Here is an 18,893-nt window from a genome sequence, read left to right as displayed (position 1 = left end):
GGAGGTTGGAACAACCTGGAGCCACAAATCCAACTGGGCTGCTGGGCAAGGGAGAGGCTTCCCTTCCAAGCTGGCAGCAGGAGAAGGCAGCAAAGCCCCCATCACACCTATCAATGAACCCCCAGCAGGGATTGGACACCACAGGCCACAGCTCCTAACAGTCACCCTTGGACAGAAAGGCACAAGGATTTCTCTTTTAATACAAATTTGTTATTTTATTAAACAGGATTAAAAATCAACTATCCAGAATCCAAGCAACTCTTCTTCAGAAACAATTGGAGAAAAATGACCTAACACCTGTTTCTTACCACAATCACATCCTTAAAAGTGATACTTTATCTTTTGCTTTATAAAAGTAAGAAAATCGCTCTCTCACGTTCATTTATTATCTATGTGTCTATATGCACCACGTACTTCAGAGATGAGTGTTTAACTCTGAAGACCAGCATGGAAGCCCAGAAAGAATGGAAACACTCCCAGCACACCATCCTTGCTGTAGGGACTGGGCCAGTCCATGGGCTGTCCGTGGCAATGCTGACCATGGCCCCTTTGCAAAGGCAAACTTTTGGTACAGAATCTTTGGAGTGAGCATCTTGGCAGAGCCCTGGGATGCTAAAGCACACCACACACTCAGGTAAGAAAGCAATGGTCTCTTCTTCTCTGGAGCTCTATTGCTTATTGAGTAAAAACACTCTAATGCCATAAAATCACTAAGGAAATTTTGGTGAGTTTCTCTGTATAAATTCTACACCAAACTGAAGATCTGACTTCTAGCCAGTGTCATAATTGAGTGAGAGAAGCAATCAGATGGGACCTGAGTCAATGTGTGACATTGGGTCCAAGTTAATTTACTTATTCAGCATTAAGAGTGCCTTATGATTGAGTCAAACCAGAAGGAGGGCAGAATTGTTAAACCTGGCAATCAATCATGTTTTTTCCAAGCCCTAAACAAAGGTAAGAGGAAGATCAAACTGCAGTTCACAGGAGTTCTCCAAGATTAAAAAAGTGGGGAAGATCCCAGAAGGCAGATTTTGGCCTGAAGTGGTAAAATTATGTTCCAACTTCCCCTGCATGTGCAAGCATGGTCATGGCCAGCTGTGAGCACAGCTGGGGCCTGAGCCCAAGGTGTGCACTCTGCAGCAGTGACATTGGCAGGCCTGATACATGGGAGCTCTCTGCAAGAATGGATGCAAAACAAAATTGTATTTTGTTTTAAATGCCCTTTGGAATTGTGCACTGGCAGGGGCAGCAGCTTGCAGCTTGTTCTTGTTCCAGTCTTGTTAGTACAAGACTAACCCTGGGTAAATAGAGCTGTGACCAGGCCCTCCCACCCACAGGGACAAGAATAAAGCCTCTGTGTCTGAAAGGGCTGCCAGCACTAGCACACCTCTGCCCTGGAAAGGTGAATTAACCCAGGCCACAGCCAGAGCTCAAAGTGGGTATTTCAGCACTGAGGCAAGGGCCAGGCAGGTCAGTGGGACAGGACAGGTAAAACAGGGAAAGAGGAAGGAAAAAACCCCTAAGGGAGGTTGTTCTGTTTGCATTTGCAGCACAGAAAGCCCAGCAGATGGAGAAGGGAGGCAGGCCAGCAGGCAGAGCCAGTCTGCTCACACAGCAGCAGCACAGGAAGCTGGAGATCCATTCAGGAGAGACACTGTGGGCTACAGGTGGGTGTGTGATTGATGGTCTGATTCTGATGGGCACTGTGAGGGTCAGCACAGGGCTGCCAGGAACAGAGGCTGGCTCTGGGCACCCCCTGCCAGTGCTCCCACTGGCACAGAGGAGAGCCAGGCTCTTCTGCAGAGGGCCCCACTCCAGGCTGGCTCCAGGGACAGCTCAGGATGCATTGGGGACCATCCCATAGGCTTCATACAGCTTGCTGAGCAGCTCCTGCTTTTCCTTCTCGGGCAAGAAGCTGGACTGGGCTGCATTGATGTTCTGAGGAGGCAGAGGGGGAACACAGGGACATTAGGACACATCAGACATGAACACACAGCTGTGCACATCCCAGCACCTGGCTCTGAGCAGCAACAGGCAAGGAAGGGTGTAAAGTTTCCACACTCAGGTTCATTGCCATAGCCTTATTTGATGCCAACTGCTCTGGCCCATCACTAGCAGCAGTCCCAGGAGAAATGAGACCAGCACAAAGCAAAGGCCTTTAAATACTCAGGAATTTTTGGGAGATGTACTTTGAGCCTGGTCCTACTTTCCTGCTTACAAGGCCAGAGCGGAATTTTCTGCTTCCCATTAAAAACTCTTCAGCTTATAAATAAAACCAGCAGGTTGTTCTGGGCTGCACTGAGACACCAGCAGAGCACCCAGCCAAGGCTGACTTACAACTCTCTTGAACTCCTCTTCAGTGAATCCCATGTGTTCCTTCACAATGCTATAGTCCTTGTCAAGGGTGGAGTTGAAGATGAGGGGGTCATCAGTGTTTAGAGAATAGTTGGCATGATCCTTCTTAAATCTGCAAGGAAATCAGGTTGAACTGGTGGGCAGACCACTGGCTGTGATACTGTGCAGTTCTCAGGGTAAAATGCAGCAAAAGCAAAGACTTTGGGACTGCTGGAGAAAAGCACAAGGCTCAGCTTGTCCCCTCATGGCTCTGCACTGACCTGCCAGGAGTGGCTGGGCTGTAGCTTCTCGTGCCCCATAGCTCAGAGCAGGGCAGGAGGGACAGGAGAGCCTCCCCAAGGGACCCCCACATCCCTCCAGCTGCACCAGGCTCTCCCATGCCCAGGTACATGGATGTGCCACATTGTCCTACATAATTAGGACACTGTGCCTTAGCTTTGTAAAGCGATAAAACAGCTGTAACAACCCCAATCCTGGTTATTTGATATGTCACATAATTGAGAAGTCTTACTGTATTACAGGGTGTTTGGTGAAGTCCGGAGGACACGCTCCAGTGAGATAACTGGACCAAGGGCAGACCTGTTTGGGGAAATTGAGTAGGAAAACCAGAATCAACCACATGGATCTGAACCCCAGCTGTGGACACAGATAGCTCAGCACTGGTAAAACCAGATCAGAGCTCTGTTCACAGCTGCCCCTCAGCACTGCTCTGACAGACCACTGCGTGTCCCAGGAGAGGGATGCAAGGAGCCACAGCACTGTGACAGGGCTGTGGGATGTTCCCCATGGCCAGTCAGTCACCAGCCCTGTGCCACTCACAGCTACAAAACCACCTGCATTAAGTACATATTCCCTCTATTAGTGGATATCTCCATTCTCGGGAAAAGCAAAATAAATCCTTATGTGCACTGTAACTCCCAGGCATTCCCACCCTCCTACCTGACTTGCTCTTGTACAGCAGCCTGATTTGTGTATAAATCAGTGAATAAGCCCTCCAGAATTCATCCATGGCCACACAAAGATCCATTCTCTCTGCCACATCCCTCCCCCAAGCTGCTGTGCACACCAGTGCTCCCAGCAGACACACAGGTTTGTCCCCAACATTTTTCCTGCGCAGCTTTGGGCATAAACACAACACCACTGAACGCATGGTCAGCACCTGGGTGTCAGGTCCTGTCCCTGGCTGTAGCACAGCCTGAGTGAGTGCTTGTTTTCCACTCAGCACCTCCCTGGCTGTCACAGTCCCATGGCACATCCTTACCTCAAAATGCATCTTTGTTTTCAGCAGCTGCTTGTAGAGCTCAGGGTCCTCCAGGACGTGGTACCCATGGCCAACACGCTCGGTCTTCAGGACATAAACTGCCTAGAGAGCACAGGAGAAGCACTCAGAGCCTCAGGCACAGCTCAGCCCTGCCTGCCCAGAGCCCCCAACCCACTGCAGGTACAGCCACACCCCCGAGCTGGCCCCTGGCATGTCCCTTTCCAGCCATCAGGTCAGATCTGTGCCCATGTCCCCAGGGTTCCCTCTGCTATGGATTTGGGGACAACTTGGATGCCTCTGTGCCCTGGGCAGTGCATGTCACAGCCTGTCCCTCTGTGCCCTGAGGCAGGAGCTCCTCATACCTCCTTGACCATGGCAGCCGGGCCAGCCTCCCCAGCATGGACGGTGCGATGGATCCCACACCTCTCAGCTTCCTGCAAAACAAGGGACAACATCCTCCTGTGCCATCCCCTGCAGCAAGGACACCCAGCTCTGGGCTGGCACTGCTCTCACTGCAAGGCTCCTGTGCCAAGGGCCCACAGATCACGAGCCTTACACTCCAAGGGCTGCAAGAGCTCTGTATGTCACACACAGAGAGACTTAAAAATCCTGGTTATCTTCCACTGGAGCCCAGCCAGGCTCTTCATGGGCTTTTTACTCTGGCTGAGTTCACCACTGCCTCCTCTCCAGACAGCAGCAAGCTCTGAGCTCCTCTTCTCCACCCACCTGCCTTTCTGCATGAAACTTGCAGCAGTTCCATGCTATGGAACTTCTACATTTTTGGCAGAGAGGCTTTCCCTTCCCTTGGAGCCACTGCAAAGGCTGAGGTTTGGGGAGAGCCTGGGATCAGGCTCCTGAAGCCATTCCAGTGTTTGCACTTGAGATGATCAGATAAAAGCCCTGCAAATGTGCAGTTTCTGCTCTGCTCCTCAGTGATTTCTGCCAGACTGGAAAGGCCAGTCTCTTCCACCCCTGGCTGTGGTTTCACCAAGCCCCAGGAGCCAACAGCAGAGGAGTGGGGGTTGATTTGGGCTCCATGGAACTCATGTCACACTCACAGAGTGCCAAGCCCCAGCTCTGAGGCCATGTTTTAGCAATGATGCCTGCAATCAATCACTTAGGAAATATAAACAAATGCTTTTTCTATGTAACTGAATGTTTTTAATAGCCGCAACGAATTTTTAACCTGTCCCAGCTGTTTGCAGTTTGAAAAGAATCCCTTCACACACATCCCCTCAATATATATTCTTCTAGTAACTTCTTTTTAAAACTTATTCCACAAACCTCATAAGCCCTCTTATGCTCAGCATAATCCTCCACCTTCAGGGTCCCATCTCCAGCCAGGTCAACACCCACCACAGAGTCATTCTGGTACTTCTTGCAGAGCTCCACCACTTCTGGAGACCAGCCTGGGAGAGGCAGCAGCAGCATTCAGGAGGAAGCATTCATTAGGGTCACACTTGCAGCATCTTTCTAAACAAATCCTGGTTCTATAACTAGAAGGCTACAGCTATTTTCTTTAGTCTTTCCCAAAATTTGATGCTCAAAACGAAAGCTAGCAAACTCCTAGGAAGGTCTGTCATCTCTGTGATCTTCAGGCAGATAAAAACTGTCAACTGATCAGTCTGTTGTCAGTGAAAGGGAAATTAAATGCATTCACCAGCTATAAAACTGCTCCCATCATGTTTTTCTGCTCACTTCAAGCAGGGGAAAATTAATTTAAAAAATTCCAAGCAGTGGTGACTGCTGCAGTTGCTGGAGGTTAAGATGAACTGCACTGCACTGCGCTGGGGCTGTAACATGATGTGTTGGAGAAATCCCCCAACTCCTGAGCTCTCATCCCCTCCCTGGCTGGGCAGGGTGAGGGTAAAGGCAGGAACTGCCCCACCTGATGAGCTGTGTCAGGGAGGAGATTGGGCTGGGAGGGGTCTCTGGGGGGCCCTGTGCTGCAGCCATCCCTGCCCTGGTGCATCCTTGACTCTCCCAAGGATTCTATTCCTGACAGGAAGGAGCTGAAGTTTTATCTATTTGCCAGCAGGGAAAAAGAGACTAACAAGTGGCCAACAACTGCTTGAGAGCTCTCTGTGATCAGGATAGATAACCTCTGAGAGAGAAACTGCATCTACCAGCTCACATAGCACTTAACCCCTGCAGAAGGCCAAGAAACAGAGAGAAACAGTTGTGTTAATAATTAACAGGCACCTGCTGTGTACAGAAAATCCCCAAATCATATGAACACACCAGGACGATGTGTGCAACTTCATCATCTATTTTTTTCCACCATTTTCCAACTTTCTTGGTTAGACACATTATTTTATTAACAAATTTAATATGAGTCAGTTCTGGCTGGTATCTCTGCCTTTCTCTCATCAGTTCATTAATTACAGGGTGGCTTCTCAGTGTGCAGCACATCCTGAATGCACTGCTAAAGACTTTCATCAAGCACACCATTGGTTCTGGGTATCAGCTGGGACACAGGTATGAGAATGCCACCTCTGCTGGTTGCAGCAGCAATCCCTCCTGCAGGGCAGTGCAGGCTGCACACAACCTTGAGTGCTCCTGGCCTTTGGGCAGGGAGCAGAGACCACAGCTGCCCCAGGAGAGCACTGAGGAGCCCCTTTTGTCCCTCTAGCAAGACACAACCAGTTCAGACATTGGTTGTACCCACAGACCCCCACTCCTGCATCCAGCAGAGCTTTGTCCTACAGTGAAAGGAGCAGAGACCCCCAGCACTGTCTGGTGCAGCACCAGCCCCACAGACTGGGGCTCTCCCCACATCCTGCAGGGCCCCAGCCCCAGGGACATCCCCCCCACCCCTCAGGGAAGGGAGCAGAGCAGCAGGGCAGCTGCAATACATTACTTGGCATATGGCTCATGCAGCATAGAATAGACCTGGCTTTGATGTGGAAATCCCTCTCTCCATCCTTCAGTCCCTGATTTACGAGCTGAACCACTTCATCTGGAGTGAGGTCCCCCCTGCAGGGAAGAAAAGCCATCAGCACGAGGCCACACACTTGCCAGGGAGGCAGGCAGGTCCAGCCCAGCAGCCCCACAGGAGGACAGGCTGCCCCAGGTTCCACTTTCCCAGTGAGACCACCCAGAGCCCTTTTACAGCCCTGCCACAGCCACATGCACCTGGTACAGGTGTAACCCCTGTGCCACTGCAGCAGGCACAGATGACACCAAGATTTAAAAGGCCTTGGGGAACTGGGTGTCCATCCTGCCTGAGCAGAGGAATCCCCTCTTTGCCAGAGCATCTCATTGGGGCACACAATTCTCTGCAAGCCCAGGGCTCTGCACCCACCACAGCACACTCTGCAGGGGCCCCAGAGCCCAGCACTGATTTAATGGGAGGCACATACCACAGAGGGGATGTCATGAGAGGAAGGCATCAGAGCAGCAGCCCCCTCCAACACCAGCCACCACCTCTGCCAGCTCAAACTCCCATTCTGTGGTCAGGCAGTCCCTATGGGCACATTCCTTTCCCTCTCACAGGGAAGGGCTTCAGCCTGAAAGTTGAGCACAGAACTCAGTGCCCAGAGCAAGCGACATTAAAACACTGCAGCACACAGAGGTGTTCAAGGTGAAAAACCCTGTTGATGGTAGAGGTGGAGGCATGCTGGCTCTCACTGCATGGAGGAGAAGGAGGTTTGCTACTGCAGCCTTTGAAGGCCAGTGGCTGACTGGCATGGGGATGCCTTCTCCATGCCCACCCAGCAGCTCCCAGCTCCCCAGGATCACTCACTCAGCTTGTCCCCAGGGGATGGGATCCACACCAGAGTTGGCCAGGAAGTGAGGGCTGTACCGGACCTCCACGTAGGCGACTCCTTCCTTGGCTTTGGTCTCCACAAACTCGTAGGCAATTCTCCTCACCGCCTCACGGTCACCCCTGCAGGGATGGCAGTGCCACTGTCACTCTCAGGACACACAGGGCACCTCCAAGGCTGATCCTGACAGGGGTTGAGGGGCAAAACCAGAAAGCAGGGTACTTACGCAATGGCAGGCATGTAGTAATTAAATTTCTCTAGAAACTGGGGGAGTGTCAGTGGTGTGTCATAGCTCACATACTTCAGGAGCTCCTCAACAGTGTTCCCAGGGAGAGGGATGCCTCTTTTCCTGGAAACAAAGCCACATGTTACTGACAGGGAAGGTTATCCCATTTTTAATAAGTCCATTGTACACACCAACTGCATCCAAAGCTGGCAGCATCAACCATCATTTCCTCACAGGAAAGATCCAGCACACCCTGTCCTTCCAAAAGCTCCTCACGGATGGAGCCCTGAACCTCAGCAGAGAGGAAGGCAAGCCAAAACACAGGCAAAGCACAAACAAACCCAAATACAAGCCCAGGCTGACCCAGCAGGAACACAGCCAGGGCACATTTTAAGCTTAAGAAGGAGTTCATCTAAAGGGGCTCTGGATTATTTCTTGGCACGTCCTAGACCTCGCAGCAGAATTGCCAAAATTCTTCAGAAGAGTTAATTTCCACTTATGCAGGCTCAAAGGATTAAAAAATCAAGGAGATGCTCCAGGACCTCGGATCACACAGGCAGAAGTGTTGTGGCCCATGGGTTTAGTGCCAGCAGCTCCTGACAGGGAGCTGCTTCCTGAGCCCAGCATCCTGGTGGCATCTCCTGTGGCAGGAACAGCTCCCACGCAGGAACAAAGGGCAACAACTGCTCTCACTGAAGCGACAGACACACTAATCCCCACGTAAATGCTTCCAAGAGGGAAGAGCCACCTTTCCCAGGAGCAGCTGGAATTCTGAGTGGGTGAAGGTGTTCCTTGCGTGGGGACAGCTGAGATACAGCAGGGAGCTGCCAGCCAAGGCTGCTGCAGCTCTCTGGGCAAGCTTTGCCATCTCCCCACCCTCTGGTACCCTGCACAAGCCAAAACAAATTTGGAATAATAACCAGACATTTGTTTTTAATCCCCTTTCCTGCCACAATGAATTACAGCTGATTTATGGGAGAGCCCTGCTAACAGAGACAAAACACCAGAGCCAGCTGCAGTGCTGCCCTGCCAGCAGCCATCCCCATGAGCCATGCAGGGACACAGTGCAAAGGACCCTGCTCCTGGCCTTGGAAAATATTGCTCCTGCCCCACTCAGGCAGCAAGGAAAGCAGCCCCATGCTCAGCCCTCACATGCAATCTGCTCAGATTAAGTTGCAGGGAACACTCACTGCTGCCAAGGCATCGGTTTTCCTCCCTGCCTTGCCCTTTCCATGGCACTGACACCTCAGTCTCTGCTCCAGGCACCGACCTGCACCTTCCTCCACCTGCCCCAGCAAAGTTTCCTACAGCAAAGCCACGTCCCTGACCTGCTCCATGTGCTTGCTGAGGCAGTGCCTTCCTGCAGGCACCAGTGGCAGTGCTTTGCAATGATCCACAATGGAACCATGCCTCTGCATGGGGACATCTGGTGCATCATGCCAGTTTGGCTTTTGGGGCTGCTGCTGCCCCTCCTTGTAGGTGGGATCCTTCTTGCAGCAAAGTGGCCAGGGAGGAATGTGTTTGTCCTCACTGCCACCTCAGTGTCCTGCCCAGAGCTCCCTCCAGCCACGGGCAGCACCATGCACACCATGCCATCACAGAAAGGGCACCTCTCCTGGGGACACCCAGGCCCCACGAGGGGTCTGTCACACCTCTGAGCCCTCTGGCTGAGCAGGAATGATGCAAAGGCTGACCCAGACCTGACAGAATTGGAGACAAGGTTTCTACAAACAGCTCAGTTCAGCAGTGCACTGCCCACGGGGGCCTGTGCATCCCAGCAGCTTGGGCTTCTGCCTACATGGTCAAACACCACCCAGCAAAATTATGTCCAGCTCTTTACCTTTAAAAATAGACCACAAGCAGCATTCTGTGCCCAGGGTGAGGTTATGAAGGCAGTCAGTCCCCTACAGCCTTCTGCACTGCCCCAGAGGTTTGTGTGTGAGTGCAAGTTTCAGAGCCCATGAATAGCACAGCCTTGCTCCACCCCAGGGCTGGCAGCTCAGGGGGTGCCAGGGCTGTTTAAAAATAAGAGGGAACTCAGCACACGCTCAGGCAATGAAGGTTTCTGCCCTGAGAAACGATCCTGGCACAGGATCCTCAGACAGCCAGTGTCTCCTGGGTGTCAGGGCTCCTGCAATTCCCCTAGGGGACTACACTGGCATTTTCTGTTTGCAGGCAGAGGGACCCAGCACTGCCCCAGGGAGTCAGCACCAGCTCTTCTGTTCACTTGGAGCTGAGTTCCAGCCCTGCAGCCCAGCAGCAGGAACCCTGAGCTCACCATGGCTGCCTCCAGCAAGAAAATGGGATGGACAGCCATGACCCACCCTCCTTTCTTTGACAAAGCAGTAAAAACTATGGCCAGGCCCTCCAGAAAGAATAGTCCTCCCTAGGACTGCACTGCCTTGGAATCTGCTGGGCTCACAGGATGCTAGAACAACTCCCCATTCTCCTCCCCAAAATATCAGAACTGACTTCCTTCCCAAAATACCAGAGCTGTGCCTAAGAGCCATTTACTGAAATCCTTACCATTGCCACCTTCTTGGTGTGAGGGTATCAGTGACAGCTGGAGGAAATCTTGTTTGTTTTGCTTACAAATGTGGAGCCAGGCCCTGGCACAGGTTAATCATTCACCCCGTGCTTCCCACACAACCCACACTGAAGGAAGATGCACGTGGGCTCTGTCAGGGAAACAACCTCTCTCTGAACCCCTGCCAGGTGCTTCCCTGGGCCAGCCCCACACCAGTGAGACTCCCTGCCTGCTGACACCAGGCACACAGCCTGGGATTCAAATGCACATGGCAGCAGGGCTGGCAAGGCCACCCAAGCTGGCTTTGGCTTTTTCTCCCAAACCATGTAGCAGCTGCAGCACCACCAACACAACACTCCCAGCCTGCTGCCATTCCACTTGGCTTTGTGATGAGGAGTGTGGAAAAAGAAATCAGACTGCAGCACCTCTGCTGTATCCTGGGTACATTTCAAAGCAGGCAGCTCTTTATGAGACATCTTCTGGACTTTTCTCATGGTACTTCTCTGAGCCTGCCCAGCTCCCAAACCCACCTCAGTCCCATTCCTGCTGCCTGGGAAGCCCCCCTGTCTTTTGGGGTGTGCTCAGTGTCTTCACACTGTGCAGGTCTGGGCAGAGACAGAAGCAGCAGCAGCCAGGTTTGCTGCCTCAGCAGCTCCTCTGTCACAGACAGCAGCAGCAGAAGGGAGGATGCCTTTGCACTGCAGCTCCCAGAGCTGATGTCCCCCCACAACTCACTTGCCAAAGTACAGGATGGTCTCTGGTCTGATGGCTCCATCCAGGTGGACGTGAAGCTCTACCTGTAATGGGAGAAATGGGTCAGGCACTCTTGAGCTGCAACAATAATTCAGACAGAAGTAACTGGTGCTCACATGGGTATGAATGTACCCAATACAGGGACAAAGTCATGACACATCCACATTTTTGAAATATAATCATTATGAAATTTATATTTCAGTATCTATGTATTGCCTAAGTATTTTGCTGCAGCTCACACATTTAATGAATCTTTTGAAATTTATCCTGTTTCCAGTAATTTTGAGGAACTGCCCTATCCTTACTTAGAGTTCAGGAGGAGTGAAAAAAGCAAACTCCATACATCTTAACTTTCCAGCACACCTCCTCCCTGAAATCACAGGAAGCCAAACCCTAATTAATTTGCTAAGAATCATTACATGAAAACTTTGACCTCAGTTCCAAGAGTCAGCTCCTGATGAGTTGTTAATTACATGGCATTATCAGGGTTTAGAGGCTCTCGAATCCTACACAAGGGGTCACAAAGGTGCTGTAAAAAAATGATAACAAGTTGCCCCATAGAGATAACAAGGTTTCAAAATAAACCACTTAAATTTTTACCCATTAAAAATAGGACAGTAATTCAAGTCTTTTCACTCTGAAGCCCTATTTCCCCATTATTGCTGAAACTTTGAATTTTGGAGAAAGAGAGCCAGAAAAGCAAAAGCAAGCTTTTCCCATTAGCCAGCTGGGGCTTTCGGAGGAACAGGACAAATGTGATTTGGAAGTCAAACTGGGCGGGAAAATATTAGCTGTAAAATGTTTCAGCTAGATAGCCATCTTTCCAGAACTGTTTTCTTTTAAGTAACAGAATAGCCTACAAAGTACATATTTGATTTTACTGTATTTTTACAAAAAAATGGAGATTAGAAACTTACTACACAAGGTTCCTTTAAGTTATAACATCATGGACATTTAGTTATAACACCCATGCATTTTCCTGCATAGATGAGAGCTGCAGATGCCAAGGGTAAGAAAGGAGTAGGATTCAGAAGAGGACTGGATATTTGCATGGATAACTGACCTACCCAGGGTTACTAATTACAACCCACAAACCCTCTGGTGTCAGGGCAGCTATCAAACAATAACTACCAGGAGCTGGGAGAAAACTGAGTAAGCAGTGCCTGCCAGTGCCCAGGAGCAGGTGAGGTGAGCTCCTGGCACAGGGCTGGCAGTGCCCATCTCTGGGGCTGCACGGATGCCCAGGAGCTCACTCCATCCCCACACACACCCTGCACACCTGCCCTGCAGGCACAGCACCTGCCTCACTGCCAGGGCTCCCACTGGCCACTCCTGCTGCAAAAGGCAGGGCAGGGACAGTGCTGGGGCTCAGGCCGCCTCCTCGTGATGGCCACCAAGCTGCCACTCAAACACTGCTGGGGTGCAAAACGCAGGTGGGGCAGGCTGAGCATGGATCAAACTGCTGGTGGCAATCAGCTGGTCCAGGGGTCATGGATACACCCACAGCCACCACTGACAGCAGTTGTAAAAGCACACCCCTGCCACTGCTCCTACCCTCAAGATACCATCTCAATCTACACAGAGGAAGATTTAAGAAGGGCAAAACCTGATCTTTCCCCTCTCCTTGAGTTATGCAATTCTGCTTATGAGGACTAAATGTCCCGCAAAGCAGCAAATAAAATAACAGCATACAAACATGGTCTGCATTGCCAGATGTAGATGCCTGGCATGTTTTCCACTCTTCAGCTCCAATTCATATTTCAAAACCATGCAAGATCCACTCCTTGAGGTATTCAACAGCCCTCAAGTCTTTCTGATGGAGTTACAGGCTTGAAATTTCCTCACATTGGATTTAAAAACAAAGCAACCTGAACCTGTTGAGGTCTTCTCCCTCAAACACTTTTCAAGTGTTTCCTGCAAGAACATCCCAACATGACATTCCCATCAGTGAGAAAGCAGATTCCATGGCACCTTCACCTATGGAAATCACCTCCTCCTGCCTCTTCTGCAGGTGTGATGCTTGTAAAGCAGCAAGTGCCTCTCCAATACCAGCAACAGGCTCTTTGTCCCCTGCCAGCCTTTTTTTGGGGTCTGTGTCCTAAGGAACCCTTGTTCAATGCTGTTCAACCCCAAAAGTTTTGGCTTTTCCCCCAGACCAGTGCTTGAGAGCAGAGTTTGAACTCTCCTATGCTGTTTAGATGGCCAAAGGACATCCAAGAGCAGATGGAAGTGCCTACAGGACTCCAGATAAGGATGCAATCAGCAGAGGCACAACCCAGCAGCTCATCTGCCCTGGGCACCTTGCTTGCAATCCCTGAGGCTTTCCAGGTCCGTGGGAGGCTGCTCACTGCAGATTACATTGCAGCTCTCTTCCTGCGTGTTTGTTTCGGGTAAACAAAGCACAAGTCTTTCCCACATACAAATGGGTGACACGACCTTGCCTTAAGCCAAGGAAAGTACCCAGATAAGGATGAAAGAGTTTTCTCTGAGCTGTGGCTCCAGGGGACGATGCCTGAGCAAGCAGAAATCAGGTGAATGCAGGAGCCCAGTGGCTCTTCCAGAGCTCTCTGTTCCTCAGAACACAGCTCCACGTGCATGTGCTCTCCCACCCCAAACCTTCTGATTTATTTCTAGAGAAAGCACGAGCACACACATTGTATTGGGAACTCAACAGCTGGGGAAGGGTCTGAACAGCCCCACAGGCTGCACCAGCACTGGGCAGGAGCCTTCAGCCACCCCAGGACCACTGATCATAGAATCACAGAAAGGTTTGGGTTGGAAAGGAACTTAAAGGTCATTTAGCCCCAGCCCCCCTTGCCGTGGGCAGGGATGCCACCCACCAGAGCAGATTGATAACTTCCCTTATCAGCCCATCTCATGTGGTAACACCTGTTCTGATGAAGAACAAGAGAGCAGCAGAACTCTCCAGTGCTTTCCTAAGGAAGGAGCTTTGTTCTTCTCCCAGGTACAGGTGGGACCCTCAGGACCAGCTTTGTGCAGGAGCCCTTCAGTCCTCCCTGCATCTCCACTGACCTCCCACCAGCCCATCAAAAACCCAGAGTGTAATGCAATAAAGCCTTTAATTTCACTCCAGACTTGTTGGAAGCCAGAGGGATGGGTTCAAAGAACGTTCAAAAGGCTGTAAATTGTGTGTTCCTCAGCACAGACAGTCCCCAGCAAGGCCATCAGAGCAAGCCCAGACATTTCCACTTTTATGCAAAAAAAGTTTCAGCTCAACCATGGCACATGACTCATTAGTGCAGATATCAGCAAGTTGGTTTAGATTTTTAAAAAGGAGAAGTTTTAAGGGCTCTGGCTTGACTTCTCTGAAAATATTGTAATGTTTTCTTTGAGATGAAATAAGCTTCAAAAATAAATTCAAACACAAAATGAAGGTACTCAAATAAGTACGTTCCATTCCAAGATCAAGTCTGATTATTTTCATTTTAGTGAAATTAAGGGGAAAAAGTTAACCAAACATTCAAAGTATTTTTATCCACAGTCGACCCAACACAATTTCTCTATTATGGTTTGATCAGTGGACCATGGCAGAGCAGTTACCTGCTCAGCTTGCCCATTATATGGCATAAAAAGAGCCATTCAAGCTAAGGCACTTGAAGGATTTTCTGTATTAGGGGGTTGTTAGGGTCTTTTTAAAAATATATACAATGACCAAAGTCAGTCTTCCCCTTTTATTGTGAGGTTTGCAGCAGACGTTAATAGATAATCAGGCTGCTGATAAAGTTGCATCATTTTAAAACCCTTCACAGTGACTTTGCCCAGGATTATTTATCAGGCTCTTGAAAGATGGTGATTTAGGCTCATTCTTTTAATCTCAGTGGCTGAAAACCAGGCTAATTACAGCTCTAATTTGTCAATTATTTGATAAGCGTGACAAATCACTGGAAAAAACAAGTCTGGTTTTAAGGCGATGTGCTGTTAGGAAAAAAGAGTTCCTCATCCTAAATTGATCTCAAATGCTCATTTAGAAGCAAGAGGTGAGAGTGGCTCAAGAGAGTTGTGCAGTGGAAGTAGCACAGCATTATCCTCAAACCTGAACACATCACAAATGCACCTGGGAGATGTCACCTGCTGTAAGGGGTGAGCCTTTAAAAGAGGAACATGAGAGACTACAATCCCCACAGAGCTCCCCTGGAGGAAATATTTGTGCTTTCCACGCATCTGGACAATGATTTATGAGCTTGGTGGCTGAGGAAGAGGAGGATGCTCCAGTGCTGAGCAGCCTGGCACCAACTACATCACTGTCCTCAGTGGGAGACCCCTGGTGACATTAATAGGTGATGGTGGCTGTGTGCCATTACAGGTGATGGTTCCCATGGGGTGGCAGGGCCGTGTGCCCACCAACCCACCACAGAGCTGACACCACCCCTGGCTGGAGCACAGCACCCCTTCAGAGCAAAACAAAGAGTAAAGCAGAGTCCTGGCACTTAGTGCAGCACCAAGACAACCTCTTACTGCCACCTGGATCAGGGAAGGTTATCCAAGAACATTCCTGTGCCACACTGGTAAAGAACTGAGCACACAAGGCAGCACTGTGTAAGGCCTGGCTCGAGCTCAGGGCAGTCTCAGCAGCACCATGCTCTGACCATGCCAAGTCAGGGCTCAGGCTGGGCACAAGAGGTGGAGGAGACAAATCCAACATCATCCTCCACACACCATCGTGGATCTGCAGTCCCCCTGATGGGCAGGGAGAGTCTGTAGAGCTACAGGGAGTGGGACAGGATATCCCAACCCAAACCCCCTGGGTACAGCCAGCACAGGCACCTTTGGTACCACCCAGGCTGAGCCAGCAGCCACTCTTCTGTGAGAGGCTGACACACACAGTGTGCCTCACAGAACAGCTCCCCCATGTCACCTGATGATTATTTTAAAAATGAGCTACACAAGTCCCTGGAGAGAGTGGGCCTGACCCCAGAAAGCCCTGTTCCCATTCTGCTCTCCACAGCATGGCACATGGAGCTGCAGGAGAAGACAGCCACACGTCCTGAAGCCCCCAAGCTGGGGCTGGCCTACAAGAAGAGGGCAGCGAGCAAGGACATGGTCTCTGCTCTGGCTGTGGGACAGAAAGGGTGATGGCTGACATCAAAGGAACATCAAACTTCTCTGTTCTTTTATGGCCTGAGATAAGCAGGGTTCAAAGTTGTCCTGCCACAGCTCCCTGTTCATCACTGCAGTCCCTGGGAGTCAGCGAGTTCCTGAAAAACACAGAGGCAGCCCCAGCCCCACATTCAGCTGGGGTAGAAGCTGCTCCAGTTGCCAGAAACATCTCTAAAACACAAAACTGATCGTTCCCAATGGCAGAGCATCCAGAGGAATGAATAGAGCTCATTAACTGACTTCAGGCCCATTTTTTCCCCCAAGCCTGACTTAGCAGGTTCACAGGACTGAAAGGGACTGCCTGAGTCAGGAAAACCAGTCCCGTAATTGCCAATAGCCAGACAACAGAAGCCTGATCTTAGCAGTCAAACCCTGCAGTTTTTCCTAGGTCTTTCTCTTTGGTATCCCAGTCTCCCATACACTGGGAAAGTAGAAGCACAAATGAAAGAAGAACTTAAGTTACTTGTCTGAACCAAAAATTTAAAATCAGCAGGGTGAATCAACAGCCTTTTTTCTTAGTGGAGCTGATGAAGCACCACCATCTCCCAAAACTGAAGTGCACTTAAAAAGGCTTTAACCATCAGCAGCTGCCAATGCTCCCTGGATTTTGGTATCAAGGTTTGCCTGCTACTGCACAGATCAGCTTCCTGGAAAGGGAACCATAGTGATAAAATGAAACATGAATCAGACCTGTGCACACTGCCCTTTCCAAGTATGTGAGACTTTCCTGGTGCAAACTCAGCTGAGAGATAAACAGAGTGGGAGAGGATGCAAACAGCAGCAAAACCCCCCAGTCCTTTTGTGGTTTTATAGACAATCTTCTTCTCTAGAAAAGCCACAAGCAGTTGCCACCACTCACGTTCTCCCAGAGCAGCACCACAACTCCCACATCACTTTTCTTGGTCTCCTCTGCCTTGACTCCTACTTTCCCACAAGAGCCCAACCTGGCACACCCTGTACAGCACCTCACCCAGACCACAGCGTGATGGTTGAGCCATCCTGCAGCACAGGCAGTGCTCTTCCATCAGATACAGGACTATTGCTAGTCACAGCTGTTTCATCTTCTTCCTCCTCTAGTCCTCTAGGTTACAATCTGGATAATAAAAACATTACCATATGATCCTACTAGAGATGTAGTACACAAGGCATGGAGAGAGTGAAAGACTGGTGCCTGCTGTCAGAGAGTGCTCCAAAGTGGTGCCATGGGTATCTGAGGAATAACTGAACTAAATGTGTAAGAGAAAAAAAAAAATGAAACCACAAAAAAAAAAAAAAAAAAAAAAAAAAAAAAGAAAAAAGCAAAAAAAAAGCACACGCAAACCAACCCCCAAAACAAAATGAAAGACACAAGAGAAAAAAAGACAAAACATCTGTTTTAGCAGGCTACGATAGCGGTTGGGACGCAGGGCCCTTCAGAGCCTCCCCTTCCCCAGCCGGGCCACCTGTGCATCCCCAGCCCGGTAGAGCCCTGCCCCCGACCGGGTGCTGGGATGAGCCTGACCCGCATCGCCCCGGCGGCGGGATGTGCGGGACACCGGGCCGGCCGTGCCCGTCCCTGAGGGAAGCACCGGGATGGCCCGTGCCCGTCCCTAAGGGGAGCACCGGGATGGCCCGTGCCCGTCCCTAAGGGGAGCACCGGGATGGCCCGTGCCCGTCCCTAAGGGGAGCACCGGGATGGCCCGTGCCCGTCCCTGAGGGGAGCACCGGGCCGGGCCAGCGCAGCGCCCTGCTGGGACCGCGGGGTGACAGCGGGGGCAGCGAGCGTTGTCCCGGGGACACATCCCCAGCGAAGGCTCGGCCGTGCCGCAGCTCCGGGCGGGGCAGCCCCGGGCTGCGGAGAGCAGGAGCGCCCGCCCGGCTCCGGTGCACGGCCGGAGCACGGCACCTCCGCACTGGGCACGGCACCTCCGACACGGGCACGGCACCTCAACCCCGGGCACGGCACCTCAACCCGGGCGCGCCGCGTTCGCCGCTCCCGTTCGCAGCACCTCGGTGCCGGTGCACGCCCCGTTCCTGGCCCTGCGCCTCCGGCAGCGCCGCCAGCCCACCTTAGGTCCCCCGAAAATTCCCCGCGCTCGCTCCATGCTGCCGCCGCTGCCGCCGTTGCTGCCGCTCTGCCGCCGCCGGCCCTCCGCGCCCGCCCCGCTGGCCCGGCCCCGCCGGCCCCGCCCCTGCCCGCCCCGCGCACGCCGGGCCCGGGGCAGGCACGCGGCGACAGAACAGAGCGCTTCGGCTGAGGGGAGGCTCGGGAGTGCATCCCCTTCCTCCCCCTGCCATGGCCGGGCCCGGGGCGGGCACACGGCGACAGAGCAGAGCGCTTCGGCTGAGGGGAGGCTCGGGAGTGCATCCCCTTCCTCCCCCTGCCATGGCCGGGCCCGGGGCGGGCACACGGCGACAGAGCAGAGCACTTCGGCTGAGGGGAGACTCGGGAGTGCATCCCCTTCCTCCCCCTTGCTATGGCAGGGACACCTGCTGCTATTCCCGGCTGCTCCAAGCCCTGTCCAGCCTGGCCTTGGACACTGCCGGGGATCCAGGGGCAGCCACACCTTCTCTGGGCAAGCTGTGCCACCCTCACCGTTCTCACAGGGAGGAATTTCTATCTCACGTTTAATCTAAACCCACCCTTCCTGCAATCCCACTTTTGTTTCCTTCAGGATTTGAGGGTGGCCCGGGTGGATCTGCTGATCCAACGATAACAGTGGCAGAAAATGGAACTGAAAAAAAAAAATGATAGCTTGGCCTGAAGAACAGGAAAGCAATCACCAGCTTTGATTTCAATCTGAAGCCAATTCAACAATGTTTGTTTTAACCTTTCCTGCTCTCAAACCTGCTGCTTAGTGACTCACTTTATTTTGTCTGATGGAGTGTGGTCCACCACATCTACTT

At 51.5% G+C, this 18,893-nt stretch overlaps 1 protein-coding gene across 2 annotated transcripts; it reads right to left on the bottom strand.

Annotated features, from left to right (window-relative positions):
- Window positions 1-188: 188 nt before the first annotated feature.
- ADA (adenosine deaminase) lies at window positions 189-18,108 on the bottom strand. Of its 2 annotated transcripts, XM_058814701.1 has the most exons (11): window positions 18,056-18,108; window positions 10,872-10,933; window positions 7,610-7,732; window positions 7,362-7,505; window positions 6,477-6,592; window positions 4,901-5,025; window positions 3,979-4,050; window positions 3,617-3,718; window positions 2,867-2,934; window positions 2,338-2,467; window positions 189-1,938 (listed from the first exon to the last, which is right to left on the bottom strand). In XM_058814701.1, exons 1-11 carry the CDS (start codon window positions 18,089-18,091, stop codon window positions 1,837-1,839), a joined length of 1,080 nt encoding a protein of 359 aa, XP_058670684.1. In that variant the 5' UTR covers window positions 18,092-18,108; the 3' UTR covers window positions 189-1,836. The 2 variants fall into 2 exon arrangements, with proteins under 2 accessions (XP_058670684.1, XP_058670685.1); XM_058814702.1 differs by lacking the exon at window positions 10,872-10,933 and having other exon boundaries at window positions 18,056-18,080.
- Between the last annotated feature and the right edge of the window lie 785 nt (window positions 18,109-18,893).

This window comes from Ammospiza caudacuta, chromosome 15, assembly GCF_027887145.1.
Source record: "Ammospiza caudacuta isolate bAmmCau1 chromosome 15, bAmmCau1.pri, whole genome shotgun sequence".
NCBI lineage: Eukaryota > Metazoa > Chordata > Aves > Passeriformes > Passerellidae > Ammospiza > Ammospiza caudacuta.
This window is presented reverse-complemented; position numbering and strand designations above follow the sequence as displayed.

Coding starts and splice junctions, on each gene's coding strand:
- ADA (XM_058814701.1), bottom strand. CDS start 18,091: ATGGAGCGAGCGCGGGGAATTTTCGGGGGACCTAAG. Junction 2,935..3,616: donor AAACAAAGATGCATTTTGAG/GTAAGGATGTGC, acceptor TTCCCCAAACAG/GTCTGCCCTTGGTCCAGTTA. Junction 1,939..2,337: donor AAGAGGAGTTCAAGAGAGTT/GTAAGTCAGCCT, acceptor CTGCCTCCTCAG/AACATCAATGCAGCCCAGTC.